Here is a 15,762-nt window from a genome sequence, read left to right as displayed (position 1 = left end):
ATGCAAAATTCTAGAGGCTAGAAATCCAGAGCAATGCACACAAAATGCTGGTGGAACTTAGCAGCTCAGGCAGCATCTACAGAAATTAACAGTCGACAGTTTGGGGCAAGACCCTTCTTCAGAACTGGAAAGGAAGGGGAGAGATGCCAGAATAAAATTCAGATTCAGTTTATTGTCATTTAGAAAACACAAATGCAATGCAGTTAAAAAATGAGACAATGTTCCTCCAGAATGATATCACAAAAGCATACGATAAAACAGACTACACCAGAAAATCCACGTAACATTTGGCAGTCCCCGATCCAGAGTCCGGAGAGGTTGCTGTTTATTAATATTGCACTACCATCTTAGCGCGGTGGGGGCAAGGAAGGAGAACAGGCTAGGTGACACCTGGAATGGCAGTTCGAGTGATTTTCATGCAAATTTAGAAGAATGGGGGGGGGGGGTGGAATCTGAAAGAAACCTGTAAAATTCTAACAGATTACACCTATAAGAATATACACAGTTTAAGAATAAGGGGTAGGCCATTTAGAACAGAGATGCGGAAAAACTTTTTCACCCAGAGAGTGGTGGATATGTGGAATGCTCTGCCCCAGAAGGCAGTGGAGGCCAAGTCTCTGGATGCTTTCGAGAGAGTTAGATAGAGCTCTTATAGATAGCGGGGTCAAGGGATATGGGGAGAGGGCAGGTATGGGGTACTGATTGTGTATGATCAGCCATGATCACAGTGAATGGCGGTGCTGGCTAGAAGGGCCGAATGGCCTACTCCTGCACCTACTGTCTATTGTCTATGTATTCTCACAGTTGGAAGCACCTTTACTACATCTAGCCAGAGTATTAATTCTATTTAGCTTTTGTTCTGATTGCAATTTAATTACTATTATTGTCTGCACATTTTGTTTTTTTTCTCTGTCTCTCTGCGCTTTGGGTGTTCCACGGTTTTCTTTTTTTATGGGTACTTTTGGGTCTCTTTGTTCTGTGGCTGCCTGTATGGAGGCGAATCTCAAAGTTGTATAACGTAAGCATACTTTGATAATCAGTGTACTTCAAACTTTGAACTTTAAAGGTGTTCCTGATCACTAGGAAGTCTGGAATCAAGAGTCACCGTGTCGGGATATAGGGTTACCATTAGGAAATGAGATCAGAAGGAATTTCTTAATGCAGAGGATAATGAACCTGTGGGGTTCTCTGCCACAGAATCCAAATCATCAATATATTCAAGAAGGATTTATATTTTTGACGGTAAAGGGCTCAAGGAGAAGGTGGGAAAATGATACTGAATTGATGATGGACTTCAGAAAGGGTAAGGCACGCCAATCCTCTTTGAAGGGTCAGAAGTGGAAAGCGTGAACAATTTCAGTTTCCTGGATGTCAATATCTCTGAGGATCTAACCTGGACCCAATGTATTGTTGCAGCTACTAAGAAGGCGTAACAGCGGCTATATTTCCATAGGAATTCTAGGAGATTTGGTACGTCACCAGAAAACACTCGCAAATTTCTTCAGATGTACCGTGGAGGTCGTTCCAATTGGCTGCATTACCTTCTGGGATGGGGGTAGGGAGGGGCTACTGCACAGGATCAAAGTAAGCTGCAGAGAGTTGTAAAATTAGTCAGCTCCATGATGGGCACGAGCCTCCATAATATCCAGAACATCTTCAAGGAGCGATACCTCAGAAAGGTGGCATCCATCATTAAGGATCCCCATCGCTCAGGACATGCCTTCTTCTCATTGCTACCATCAGGAAGGAGGTGCAGAAGTCTGAAGGCAAACACTCAGCTATTCAGGAACAGCTGCACTGTACTACTGCCGCAAAGACAACAAATTTAACGATGTATGCGGGTGATATTAAACCTGATTTTGGTTCTGATTCTGATGATTATATTCAAGGGTAGAACAGGGCTTCTATTTTCTACGTTCTTATTCCTGTGGATTATAGTGTTAATGCTTTGGGTTATTTTATTTTTGCTTGGAAATCAGCACGGTAACAGGCCCTCCTGTGCTGCCCAATTACACCCATGTGACCAATTAACCTACTAACCTGTATGCCTTTGTGGGAACACCCAGAGGAAACCCATGCAGTCATGGGGAAAGCCTACAGTCTCTCTACAGTCCTGAAGAAGGGTCTTGGCCCAAAACATCAACAGTTTATTCATTTCCATAGATGCTGCCTGACCTGTGGATTTCCTCCAGCATTTTTTTGTGTGTTCCTCACAGACAGAGGCGGTGATTGGACCCAGATCGCTGGAACTGTAATAGTGTTACATCAACCACTACACTTCCATGCCTCTAATACTTCTATATGAACATCTACTAATTCAACAGTGACATAATGTAAATTGAAGCTGAGGAGAATATGTCAGTCACCATTTTCTCCCAGTTTCTGTGCCAAGACATGAGACACCCACTGTGATCGACTGTTTATTCAACAATTAAAAAGAAATAATGTTCATTTGCCAATGCAGTCAATCTTTATTCCTCATATGTCTGGCCAGAACAGGAAAGTAGATGATTAAATGACATTGAAAAATGTAGTTGACCATAAATTGGAGATACTCTGTCAGCTTTGTGTATTAAAATCAGTCCATGTTTAACATGGAGAAATTTATATGAAAGAATAGCTGAAGACGTAGATATTCTAGAACACTCTTTGTCATTGTTCCCTTACCCTTCCTGGAACAGTGGAACTCAAGCAAGTCTTTGCTCCTTCCCCAGCTACATTCTCGTTGATAAAGGCTCTTGGCCTGAAACATCGGCCCATAGATGCTGGGCTCTTCCAGCATTTTGTGTGTGTTTCACAGTGATCTGTGCTCTCCTTAACACCGAGTCTAGTTCCCTCTACTCTGACTCTCGTGTCACAGAGTAACAGAGCTACTCAGTACAGTTCTTCACCCCGGAACCCGGTAGCACTCACATCGTCAGTGATGAAATACTTTGAGAGGTTGGTTGTGACTAGACTGAACTCCTGCCTCAGCAAGGACTTGGACTCACTGCAATTTGCCTATCGCCACAATAGGTCAACAGCAGACGCAATCTTAATGGCTCTCCACGCAGCTTTAGATCACCTAGACAACACAAGCAACCATGTCAGGATGCTGTTCATTGACTATAGCTCAGCATTTAATACCATCATTCCCAATCCTGATTGAGAAGTTGCAGAATGTGGACTTCTGTACCTCCTTCTGCAATTGGATCCTCGACTTCCTAACCAGAAGACCACAATCTGAGTGGATTGGTGATAACACATCCTCCTCGCTGACGATCAACACTGGCGCACCTCAGGGGTGTGTGCTTAGCCCACTGCTCTACTCTCTGTATAAACATGACTGTGTGGTTAAGCATAGCCCTTATATCATCTACAAATTTGCTGATGATATAACCATTGTTGTATCCATTGTTGTATGGTTGTTGTACAACCATAAGAAGACGTGAAGGAGTGAGATATGCCAACTAGTGGAATGGTGCCACAGCAACAACCTGGCTCTCAACATCAGTAAGATGAAAGAGCTAATTGTGGACTTCAGGAAGGGTAAGATGAAGGAACACATGCCAATCCTCATAAAGGGATCAGAAGTGGAGAGAGTGAGCAGTTTCAAGTTCCTGGGCGTCAAGATCTCTGAGGATCTAACCTGGTCCAAACATATTGATGTTGTCATAAAGAAAGCAAGACTGCGGCTATACTTTATTAGGAGATTGAAGAGATTTGACATGTCAACAAATACACTTAAAAACTTCTATACTGTACCATGGAGAGCATTCTGACAGGCTGCATCACTGTCTGGTATGGAGGGTGAGAGGATGGGCTACAGCACAGGACTGAAAGAAGCTGCAGAAGGTTGTAAATCTAGTCAGTTCCAGCTTGGGCACTACCCTACAAAGTACCCAGGACATCTTTAGGGAGCAGTGACTCAGAAAGGCAGCGTCCATTATTAAGGACCTCCAGCACCCAGGGCATACCCTTTTCTCACTGTTACCATCAGGTAGGAGGTACAGAAGCCTGAAGACACACACTCAGGGATTCAGGAATAGCCTCTTACCCTCTGCGATCCAATTCCCAAATGGATATTGAAGCTTTGGACACAACCTCACCTTTTTTAAATATACAGTATTTCTGTTATTGCACGTATTTTACAAATCTATTCATTTGCATTACTTGTTTATTGATTATGTTTCATTTTATTTATTATATTTTTCTCTTTCTCTGCTAGATTATGTATTGCATTGAACTGCTGCTGCTAAGTTAACAAATTTTACGTCACATGCTGGTGATAATAAACCTGATTTTGATTCTGATCCACTTGCAGTGGGTTTAGACCTACTCACCGGCGGGGATCAAGTGAGGGTCTGCTGGTGCCACTGAAGCCTAACTGAAAGAAGGAATTATGTACACCATTTGAAAATACTGGTCTGTCACTGCATTTAGCTGAAGCAGAGACATAGGAAAAGAATTAGGCCATTTGGCCCATCAAGCCTGCAACCTTACTGCCCTATTGTCTTGTTTATTATTTATTGTAATGCCTGCACTGTTTTATGCATTTTATGCAGTCCTGGGTAGGTCTGCAGTCTAGTGTAGTTGTTTTTTTTTTCTCTCTGTGTTGTTTTTTACATAGTTCAGTCCAGTTTTTGTACTGTGTCATGAAACACCATGGTCTTGAAAAACGTTGTCTCATTTTTACTATGTACTGTACGTAGCAATTATGTTCGAAATGACAATAAAAGTGACTTGACTCGACTTGACTTGACAATGCCATCCATCAAAGCCGATGTATTATCACTCTCAAACCCATTCTTCAGCCTTCACCCCATAACTTTTGACACCCTTACTATAACATAAGCAAAGATGTGTATGGAATTCTTAAGCCTGTGATTTTAAAGAAAGCTTTGCCATGTCACATTGAAAATATGAATTTGTTTATTCGTCTTCCATACCACCCGCTTTTGGTCCCATACCACCAGGTTCAGCAACAATTATTACCCCTCAGCCAACCAGACTCCTGAACCAGTGTGGACTTCTTCACTCACCACAGTACCAAACTAATCATGGAATGCAAACTTTGGATTCAGTTTCAAGGACTCTACAATTCATGTTCTTAGTTTTATTAATTACTTATTCATTTAATTTGCATTTGCACAGTTTGTCAATCGTTTGTGTGCAGTTGTTCCATTGATCATTTTGTACTTCTTTGTCCTACTGTCAATGTCTGCAAGGAACTGACTCTCAAGGTCATATTTGGTGACGTGTATTTTGATAATAAAATTTCTTTTGAACTTTTTGTAATTTCATCCCAATGGTTTGCATCTGACAACATGCCAAAAATTCTTCTTTAAAATGACAAGAATAAGCATTATTCCATAGAAGGAACTCCTCTTGTGGATCTACTATTCCCTTACACTGCTCCAACCTCTAAAGTGTGAAGAAATACACAATTATTAAGATTCAAGATTGAAATTTATTTATCATGTGTACATGTGAGCATACAGTGAATGCTGAATACTAGCTATTAAACTGAGAGCTTTGTTTTTTAAGCCTTTTTTAGAGACTGTTCCATCTTCCCACCTACCTATCTATATATCTATCTATTTATTGATTGATTGATTGAGATTCAGCATGGAATAAGCTCTTCTGGCCCAGCAATCCGCCGATTTAACCATAGCCTAACCATGGGGCAATTTAAAATGACCAACTGGTATGTCTTTGGACAGTGTGAGGAAACCGGACACCCGGAGGAAACCCACGCGGTCACGGGGAGAACGTACAAACTCCTTACAGGCAGCAGAGGGAATTGAACCCACGTCGTCCGTACTGTAAAGTGTTGTGCTAACCACTAGGTCACTGTATCGCCCCCCTATGATAATTGAATGCAATAAACATAAATTTCTTGGTATTCGCAGTGTTTGGGAGATTATTGGTCAGTCAGATGGTGGTCTGTCCGTACTGAGAACCTTCAGGCTCCTCCGGGTTTTAAAGCTGGTCCGTTTCTTACCAGCCCTGAGGCGGCAGCTGGTGGTCCTGATGAAGACCATGGACAATGTGGCCACGTTCTGCATGCTGCTCATGCTGTTCATATTCATCTTCAGGCAAGTATGAGAACTTGTTTGCATGCTAATTCATCATAGGGAAACGGTCCTGGGAGTGAAAGGGTTAACACGAGGTGTTCTAGGCCTGTACTCGCTGGCGTTTAGGAAAATGAGAGTGGTGGGGTCTTAGTGAAACGTGCTGAATATTGAAAAGCCTAGAAAGAATGGACATGGAGACTCTGCTTCCAGTACTGGGAGAGTCTAGGACCAGAGGGCACAGCCTCAGAACAGAAGGAAGTCCTTTGAACAGACACGGGAATAAATTTCTTTAGCTGAGGGTGGTAAATTTGTGGAATTCACTGCCAAAGATCGCTGTGGAGACCAAGTCATTGCGTATATTTAAGGTAGCAGTTGATAGGTTCTTGATTAGTAAGAGTGTCAAAGGTTATGGGGAGAAGGCAGGAGAAGGTAGTTGAGAGGGAAAATAAATCAGCCATGATCAAATGGGGGTACAGATTTGATTTAGTTGAATGGCCCAATTCTGCTCCTCGGTTTTCTAGTCTTATGGTCTTATAATGTACCTTTACTCATAACAATCAATTTAGCAGGATATCCATGGTCCTGGACTCCCTCACTACAGGAATCATCCTCTCCACATCCACTCTGGCTAGCTCTTTCAATATTCAATAGGGTTCAGTTAGATTCCCCCGTCAATCATTCTTTACTCCCCAAAGACATCAAAAACTCCTCATGAATGAACTCTTTCATTGCTGGGATCATTCCCCTGCATGTCCATTGGACCCTTAGATAAGATGTCCTTTCTTAGAAAAGATGTCCAGAACTGCTCACTATAATGTACTATCTCTGTCTTTGATGGTGGTATGGTTTATTGTAGAAGGGTTATTGAGCTCTGGATGAGATACTGTGGTGTGATATTCCTAATTTTATACAGGTATTTCTCTTTTGACACACAGTATTCTGGGCATGCACCTATTTGGATGTAAATTCAGCTTGAAGACCGAGAGTGGAGACACGATTCCAGACAGAAAGAACTTTGATTCTTTGTTGTGGGCAATTGTCACCGTGTTTCAGGTGAGACTCTCCCAGAAATGTGAAAATTGGAATTGCTGAGTTACATATAATGGCGAGAAAAATTGAATTGAATATATACTCAGTGGCCGCATCATTAGGTACACCTGCTGGTTATTGCAACTATCTAATCAGCCAATCATGTGGCAGCAACTCGATGCATAAAAGCATGCAGACATGGTCGAGAGGTTCATTTGTTGTTCAGACCAAAAATCAGAATGGGGAAGAAATGTGATCTAAGTGACTTTGACCGTGGAATGATTGTTGATGCCAGATGGGGTGGTTTGAGTATCTCAGAAACTGCTAATCTCCTGGGATTTTCACACATTTAGCCTTTAGAACAGGGATTCCCAACCTGGGTTCCACAGACCCCTCAGTTAATGGTAGGGGTTCATGGCATAAAAAGATAGGGAACCCTTGCTCTAGAGTTTAAGGAGAATGGTGCGAGAAATAGTAAGCGTCCAGTCAGGCAATTGAATCCTCAACTTCCTAACCAGAAGACCACAATCTGTGTGGATTATTGATAATATCTCCTCCTTGCTGACGATCAACACTGTTGCACCTCAGGAGTGTGAGCTTAGCCTACTCTCTCTATACCAATGACTGTGTGGCTAGGCATTGCTCAAATACCATTTATAAATCTGCTGATGATACAACCATTGTTGATAGAATCTCAGATGGGGACGTGAAGGCGTACAGCAGAGAGATATACCAACTAGTGGAGTGGTGTCGCAGCAACAAACTTGCACTCAGCATTAGTAAGATGAAAGAGCTGATTGTGGACTTCAGGAAGGGTAAGACGAAGGAACACTCACCAATTGTCATAGAGGGTTCAGAAGTGGAGAGAGTGAGCAGTTTCAAGTTCCTGGGTGTCAAGATCTCTGAGGATCTGGTTTGTGTGCACAACCAGCACACTCTGAGATTGTGCTGGGGGCAGTCTGCAAGTGTCGCCACAACTCACCAACCCTAACTCGTACATCTTTTGAAGATGTGGGAGTAAACCGGAGCACCCAGAGGAAACCCACACTGTCAAGGGGAAAACGTACAAACTCCTTAGAGAAAGTGCCAGGAACTGAGCCTCGATAGGTGGTTGTTGACAGTGCATTAACTGATACGCTACTATGCCACCCTATATGTGGATGCAATGAAAAACTTACTTGCACATAGGATCGCGTCAGCACCATTCACAAGAAAACATACATTAGACGTAAATCATACAAAGTTTTACAAGAGAGAACACAATTAGAACAAGCAAAGTCAATTTTAGTGCACAAAGATTAAAGTAGTCACAGAGTTGCTAAACATAGTTATGTCAGCTGGTTCAAGTGAGGAATTGTTCTTCTTGAACCTGATAGTGTGGAAACTAGTGTTTCTGTAGTTCCTGCCCATTGACAACGATGAGAAAATGGCTCAGATAATGGCGATCTTTGACACGGGATATTGCCTTCTCAAGACAGCAGCTCCTTTCGATGCTACCAGTGGTGGGAAGGGTAGTATCCACATCTGATGTAAAGAGATGCAGAGAGTATTAGGATGTATTGGGCTAATACTCTCTGCATCTCTTTACATCAGAGTCAAGTTCATTATCACTAACTTAAGCAAGGTGAAGTTTGTTGTTTTGCAGCTGCAGTAAAGTGCAAAAGTAGAACAATGACTACAAACTACAAAATAAATAAATAGTGCAAAAAAAAAAGAAAAAACTTGGTAGTGCTCAAACGTTCATTGTCCGTTCCATAATCTGATGGCAGAGGGGAAGAAGCTGTTCCTGAATCAATGAGTGTGGGTCTTCAGGCTCCTGTGTGGGGATAACTGTGCATTCCTATTAGATTGACATTACTTACACACAGCAGGTGCATGCTTATTTTCAATTATTAATTATAATTCTGATGTATTACTGTGAAGTTTGAGTCATTGTATTCTGAACCGCCTGTGTCTGTGTGGATCTGGTTTTGAGTGACGAGTGACTTCACTCGGTGAAGTCGGTATATATATTGCGTTGGCATTCCAGAAGAGGCATGCTGGGAAATCTGGGCAACCCCCTCAGTAATGTTGATACCTCTGTCCTCAGATCCTTACTCAAGAGGATTGGAATGTGGTCCTGTATAATGGAATGGCTTCAACCTCACCCTGGGCTGCCCTCTACTTTGTGGCTTTAATGACTTTTGGCAACTATGTGCTTTTCAACCTGCTGGTTGCTATTCTCGTGGAAGGGTTCCAAGCAGAGGTATGTTATTTGCTGGGCTTCGCTTTAACTGTCTGATGTCACCCGACATTCTCCCAATGAGATTCAGGATTTAACTTTTGTATTTTGGCCTGGCTGCTCTGCATGCAGCTGCCAGAATTCCAACTTCTGAAGATTTTCATGCGTTCCTCTCCTGTCTGCTTACATAAACCTCCAGTAAGAGCTCAAGTTCAAATTTAATTGTCATTCAACCACAGACGTAAATACAGCCAAATGAAAGAGCGGTTCTCTTTCCAAGGAGCAAAACACAGAACCATTGGTCACACATAGCACACTGTATGTAGCACATATAATTATGATCACAGAAAGAGATACAGCTACAAAAAAAAACATTAAAATGTGATAATATAGCTCAGGTCCCCGAGTGTCATGGCCTATAGATTGATGGTGCATGGAATGTTGTCCTGGAGCCACGTTTCTGCAAAACAAGCAAGCCACAGTTTCTCACTGGAACTGTAGCTTTGCTAGAGGAAGGAGAGTGGAGGCACATTCAAATGGAGTCTCCATTTCTACTCCTGAGGTACAATCCAGAGTCTAGTCATTGCTGCAAAGAAAAGTTTTTCTTCATGTTTTTAGTTCTTCTATAAATCATTTTATTCAGTGAACCCTGAAAAGATACTATTCGATGTGATATTCAGGGAATAAAGGGATATAGAGCTGCAGCTGGAGACTGACAGAGAGAGAGGAAGATCATCCATGATCTTTTTGAATGGTGGGACATCCACAATCGATTAGATTGTCAATTCCCATTTCTCTTTCTATTTCTTCACAATCATTGAACTTCCAGATTGGCACAGTGGTGCAACCAATGGAGCTGACAGTGAGCCAAGTTCCAATGTGATCTCGGGTGCTGTCTGTGTGGAGTTTGCAAGCTCTCCCTGTGAACTCGTGGATGTCCCTTAGGTGCTTCAGCTTCTTCCTGCCTTTCAAAGATGTGCTGGTTTGGAGGTTAAATGGACCTGAGAAATATGAAGAACCTTCATTAGTCAAGTGTTGGGAAGTTATATTGCAGCTTTATATAACACTAGCTAGACACATTTGAAGAATTGCATTCATTTCTGGTCAACCCATTACAAAAAGGATGTGAAGGTTTTGGTGAGGGTGCAAGAGTGGTTTACCAGGATGCTGCGTGGATTAAAGAGTTTGTGCTATAATGAGAGGTTGGACAGATTGGGTTGTTATCTCAGGAGGTGTGAGGGCTGAGGAGAGATTTGATGGAGGATTATAATTTGTGAGAGTCATAAACAAAGTAGACAGCCAGTACTTTTTCTCCAGGATTAAAATAACTAATACCAGAGGATGTGCATTTAATATGAGAGAGTAAATTCAAAGGGATGTGCAGGCAAGTTTTATACACAGTTGGTTGTAGGTGCCTGGATGATGGTGGAGGCAAATATGACAGAGGTGTTCAGGAGTCTCTGAGCAGGCCAAGCAGCATTTGTGGGTGAGAGGAATTGTGAATATTTCAGATTGAAATCCTGCAGTAGGGTTCTGTCAGGGTGAGGCTCACTAGTTTGACTAGGACAACAGTATTGTGTTTAGTTTTGGGCATAACAAAATTGAAAAATGATATGAAGTGTTTACAAAGAATGCAGAAGTGATTTACTTAGAATTGATTCTGGGGTAAGGAACTTTATTAATGTGGATAAACTTGAGACACTGGAGAGATTCCAAAGGATTCCAGCGATAGAGGTGTTTACAATTATGAATTGTACGAATATTTTGAAAGAAACAGCCCTCAGCATGAGAGATTTTTCCCAGGAAGGAAATGGCTAATACAAAGGGAACTAGTTTTAAGATGATTGGAGGAATGTATGGGGTGGGGGGAGATGCCAGGCGTAAGTTCATTACACAGCACACTGCCAGGGGTGCTGGTAGAGGCAGATACATTAGGGACATTTAGGAATCTCTTAGAAGGGCACATGGGTGAAGGAAAGATGTAAGACTACAGTACTGTGCAAAAGTCTTAGACACATATTTACAATATAGCTAGGGAGCCTAAGACTTTTGTACAGTACTGTATATTGGTTAAATAGGAAGGTGGTTGGGAAACAGAAATAAGAGTAACACACACAAAATGCTGGTAGAACACAGCAGACCAGGCAGCATCTATAGGGAGAAGCACACTTAGCTTTCTATTAGCTCAGTAGTATTGAGTGTTTGGTAACTGGAAAGACATAATATACAGTACTGTGCAAAAGTAGTTTGCACACTACTGTATGTGGGAGGGAAGGGTTAGCTGGACTTTTAAGTAGATTAAAAGGTTGGCTCAACATTGTGGGCTGGAAGGTCTGTACTGTGCTATACTGTTCTATGAAAAGGGTTTCATAGAAGGTTCAAACACCAAGGTTTATTGGATAAAAAGATTTACAAAAGAGCTAAAAACAACATGAAAAGGAACTTTTTATTGCAGCAGGTGACTAGGCTCTGGACTGTACATCTAGGAGGAGAGGTACAGGCTGTATTAGAATCTGTCTCCACTCTCCTTCCCCTGGGAGCCTGTCAGACAGGTTGGTGGTGATGAGTGTGCACCTTATATTCACTAGAAATGTGGGATATGAGCAAGCAAGCATACAATCCATTAGCTTAAATTAAAGGAATCCATTAACCCAATTTGCTTTCTATCATGAGAATAATAAGTTATTTCTCATGAGATTTAAAAAAAAACTGCAAATGGCGGAAACAAACCAGACATGTTGGAAATAGTCCGCAGTTCAGGATGCATCAGGAAACAATAAACTGTGGTATTGAATTGTACAGCTAGCGTAACATGATTTCTCTGTCTGTGATGTTGGCTCAGACTGTTGATTGCTCTTTCCCTTGTCTTCTTGTCTTTCTCCCCTCTGGGAGTGGAGGATATTCCTGGTCTGAGATATTTGATCACCCATTCTGCATTTCACAAACTCCATTCTTAAATCTACATTCTCACTTGCAAACTGCTCCCTTTCACTCATTGGCAAGGTAACCGTGTCTCTCCCCCATGAGCACCCCGGTTTTACCCTAATAGAGACGTCCACCTTCCCACATTCTCCCTGTAGCTTAACAAAAAATTTTTTCTCTCTTTCCTTCCCGTTTCTGACAAAGGTTCTTCAAGCTGACCGATAACCTTGTAGCTCTTATTGCTTTGTACTGGCTCTCTTCTCATTACCCACTCAATCCTGCTGCGGGGTCCTGACCTGCAATGTTTTCCCTTTTCCTCAAGAGATGCTGCCTAGCCCTTTGAGTTTCCCCAGCAATTTATTTTCTTTGGCTCTGGATTACAGCAGTTGCACCCTCTTGTGTTCCATTAACTGTTAATCTTCCCACAGATGCAGCCTGGCTTGCTGAGTATTTCCAATGTTTTCTACAACATAGAGCAGTACAGCACAGTGCTGGCCCCTCTGCCCATGAGGTTGTGCCAAACTGTTCATCTGCTCTAAGATCAACCTAACCCTTCCCTCCCACATAGCCTCCATATTTCATTCGTTCATGTGCCTATCTAAGAGTCTCATAAGTGTCCCTAATGTATCTGCCTCTACCACCATCCCCACCAGTGCAGTGTATGCACCCACCATTCTCTGTGCGAAAAGGCCCACCTCTGATATCTCTCCTATACTTTGACAAGGTTGAATAGATTTGTGCAGAGTAGGGGAATTTAGGGTTATGGGGAGAAGGCAGGTCGGTGGAGATGAGTCCATGGCCAGATCAGCCATGATCTTATTGAATGGCAGAGCAGGCTCGACGGGCCAGATGGTCTACTCCTGCTCCTATTTCTTATGTTCTTATGTTCTTTAATCTCCTTAAAATTATTTCTCCTCATATGATCCATTTCCACCCTGGGAGAAAGTCATCTGTGTCCATTCTATCTATGCCTTTTTATCATCTTATGTACCTTTATCAAGTCTTACCTTAGCCTCTTCCATTCCAACAAGAAAAGCTCTAGTTCACTCAACCTTTCCTCATAAGACATGTCCTCTAATCCAGAAGTTACCTTTCTATTTTAAGCTGTCTCGTTGTTGGGGTTAACATTATATAATAAATTAATATTCCAGGGGGATGCCAACAGGTCAGAATCAGATGAAGAAAAAACTTCAACGAATTTTGACGATGAGGGTGAACGATACAAAGATCCTTCTGGTGAGAATGGTTGTTATTGATCAGGTATGGAGAAACTTGCCATTCATGATTTCTGTCTTTGTGTAAGTACCCCTTCTACCTTCCACAGAGTTAAAAATGTATTCAGTTGTCATGACATCAAATGGACACCTGGATTCGCGAGGCAGTGTACCACCACCGATTATTCTGCGAACTGCCGCAACTCCGATGCCTACACCGAAGAGTTCACCTTACATGGACTCAGTTCACACCTACGCAGAGTCCAGAAGGGGGAGCAGCGCATCTATTGATCCTTCGAATTATGACCAGAGGTCTTTGGTAAGCTGCGTGGACAGAAATCTCTGGGGCTTGACATTTTATTTTGTCTGAAAACATAGCAGCATTGAGCAGGAAGAATTTTGACATTTCTGTGTCATGCAGAGAGTCTTTTGCTGTATAAGAGATCAAAATAATGGGGAAAGTTTTTCTGGCACACCCAGAATAAAAAATAATTTTAACATTAACCATATTAACAAAACCTGAAATGAAATAAACGTTTCTGTCAGGCAACAATTGTGGAGCTAGAAAGTCAAAAACCTGCGGATGCTGGAAATCCGCAATAAAAACAGAAAATTGCTGGAAATACTCAAAAAGGTCAGGCAGCATCAGTGGGAAGAGAAACAGAAACACGAGAGATTCTGCAGATGCTGCAAGTCCAGAGATATACACACTCTGATGAAGTCCTGATGAAAGGTCTTGGCTTGAAACATTGGCTCTTTGTTCCTCTGCATAGATGCTGCCTGACCTGCTGAGTTCCTCCAGCATTTTGTGTGTGTTACTCTGGAAGAGAATCAGTGTTAGTGTTCAGGTTGAAGGCCCTTCATCTGAACTGGGAAGGAGACACAAGAAGCTCATTAAGGAGCAGAGAGTGTTGTGGCAACATGATGTCCTCGATAGGGTAAAACTGAGGTAGATCTGCTCATCCACACAATTAGTGGAGATGATATTTCATGTCAATGGACTTTCAGTGGAGCTGGACCGAGGTAGAGCTCTATTTTAAGAGAGGTTTTGGCAGATGGAGGAAATCCGCACTCTCTGGTAGATGTCAAATAAGGACCAAATTATTCTCTCTGGCAAATATTTATTCCAATGATACTAAAGAATAAATGATCTGGTGATTGTTGAGATGGCACAGCCTAGGACTAGAGGGCACAGCCTCAGAATACAAGGATATCATTGAGTTATGGAGTCATAGAGAAGTACAGCGCAGAAACAGGCCCTTCGGCCCATCCAGTCAATACTGAAACCATTTAAGCTGCCTACTCCCACCGATCTGCACCAGGACCTACCTCCATATTCCTACCATCCATGTACCTATCTTAACTTCTCTTGAAATCAAGCTCACATGCACCACTTATGCTGGGAGCTCATTCCACATTCTCACAACCACTCTCATGTCCCTTTAGAACAAAGAGAAGCGTAGGAATTTATTTAGCATGAGGATGGTGAATCTATGGAATTCATTGCCACAGTTGGCTGTGGATGCCAAGTCATTGGGTGTATTTAAAGCAGAGGTCAATAGGTTACTGATTAGAGTCTAGATTCCCCCATCTTCCAAAACCCCACTTAAAATAGAGCTCTACCTGTATCAAAGGTTATGGGGAGAAGGCAGGAGAATGGGGATTGAGAGAATCAGCCATGACAGAATGGCAGAACAGACTTGATGGGCTGAATGGCCTGCTCCCATGTCTTATGGTCTTTTGGACATGGAGGAAGCTCTGTGATAGAGTAGAAAGCTGGAAAGATTCAGTGAGAAATGGATTTTGCTTTGCGATTCAAAGAGGATGGAAAAGGGCAAGGAAGGATTCAGGAGGTCATTCTGGAGGTGTAGACGTAGAGTAATTATTGAGGTACCAAAGGATGATACCAGGAATGCTGGAACAGTGTAGGAGGCTGAGGACTGAGAGATCAAACTTGGTGTGAGCTGGAGACTTAAAGAAGCAGGCAACGATTTACTGAGAGTCAATAATTTTTGCATATTGGTCATGTCGGAATTGTGTTTAATGATCTGTAAAATCATGTGCACATCTAATCGACTATGAATTACAACTATTATTCTAATAGATGTGACTACCTTATAGTTGCGATTCTTGGTAAAAGCAAGTTGTTTCTGATTAATTTACAATTATCTCTTCGTCATTTGGCATTAAATCTTCACTTGAAAGACAAGTAGTTTGTTCTGAGTGCATATATCTAGACACCTGTCACTGTGGGTCTCTGCCGAACTCGGAATCCAGTTTATTATCACTGACAGAAGTTGTGAAATTTGTTGTTTCGTGG

General features: G+C 42.1%; 1 protein-coding gene across 1 annotated transcript in view; it reads left to right on the top strand.

The window, feature by feature from the left end:
• cacna1ha (calcium channel, voltage-dependent, T type, alpha 1H subunit a) overlaps positions 1-15,762 on the top strand; it is a 348,995-nt gene that overhangs the window by 213,286 nt on the left and 119,947 nt on the right. Inside the window, exons 10-14 of the mRNA XM_059979077.1 lie at positions 5,892-6,077; positions 6,992-7,109; positions 9,175-9,330; positions 13,380-13,464; positions 13,553-13,761. Of these exons, the coding sequence (XP_059835060.1) occupies positions 5,892-6,077; positions 6,992-7,109; positions 9,175-9,330; positions 13,380-13,464; positions 13,553-13,761 (754 nt within the window). The remainder of the gene's footprint in view (positions 1-5,891; positions 6,078-6,991; positions 7,110-9,174; positions 9,331-13,379; positions 13,465-13,552; positions 13,762-15,762) is intronic.

This window comes from Hypanus sabinus, chromosome 9 (assembly GCF_030144855.1).
Source record: "Hypanus sabinus isolate sHypSab1 chromosome 9, sHypSab1.hap1, whole genome shotgun sequence".
Lineage (NCBI taxonomy): Eukaryota > Metazoa > Chordata > Chondrichthyes > Myliobatiformes > Dasyatidae > Hypanus > Hypanus sabinus.
This window is presented reverse-complemented; position numbering and strand designations above follow the sequence as displayed.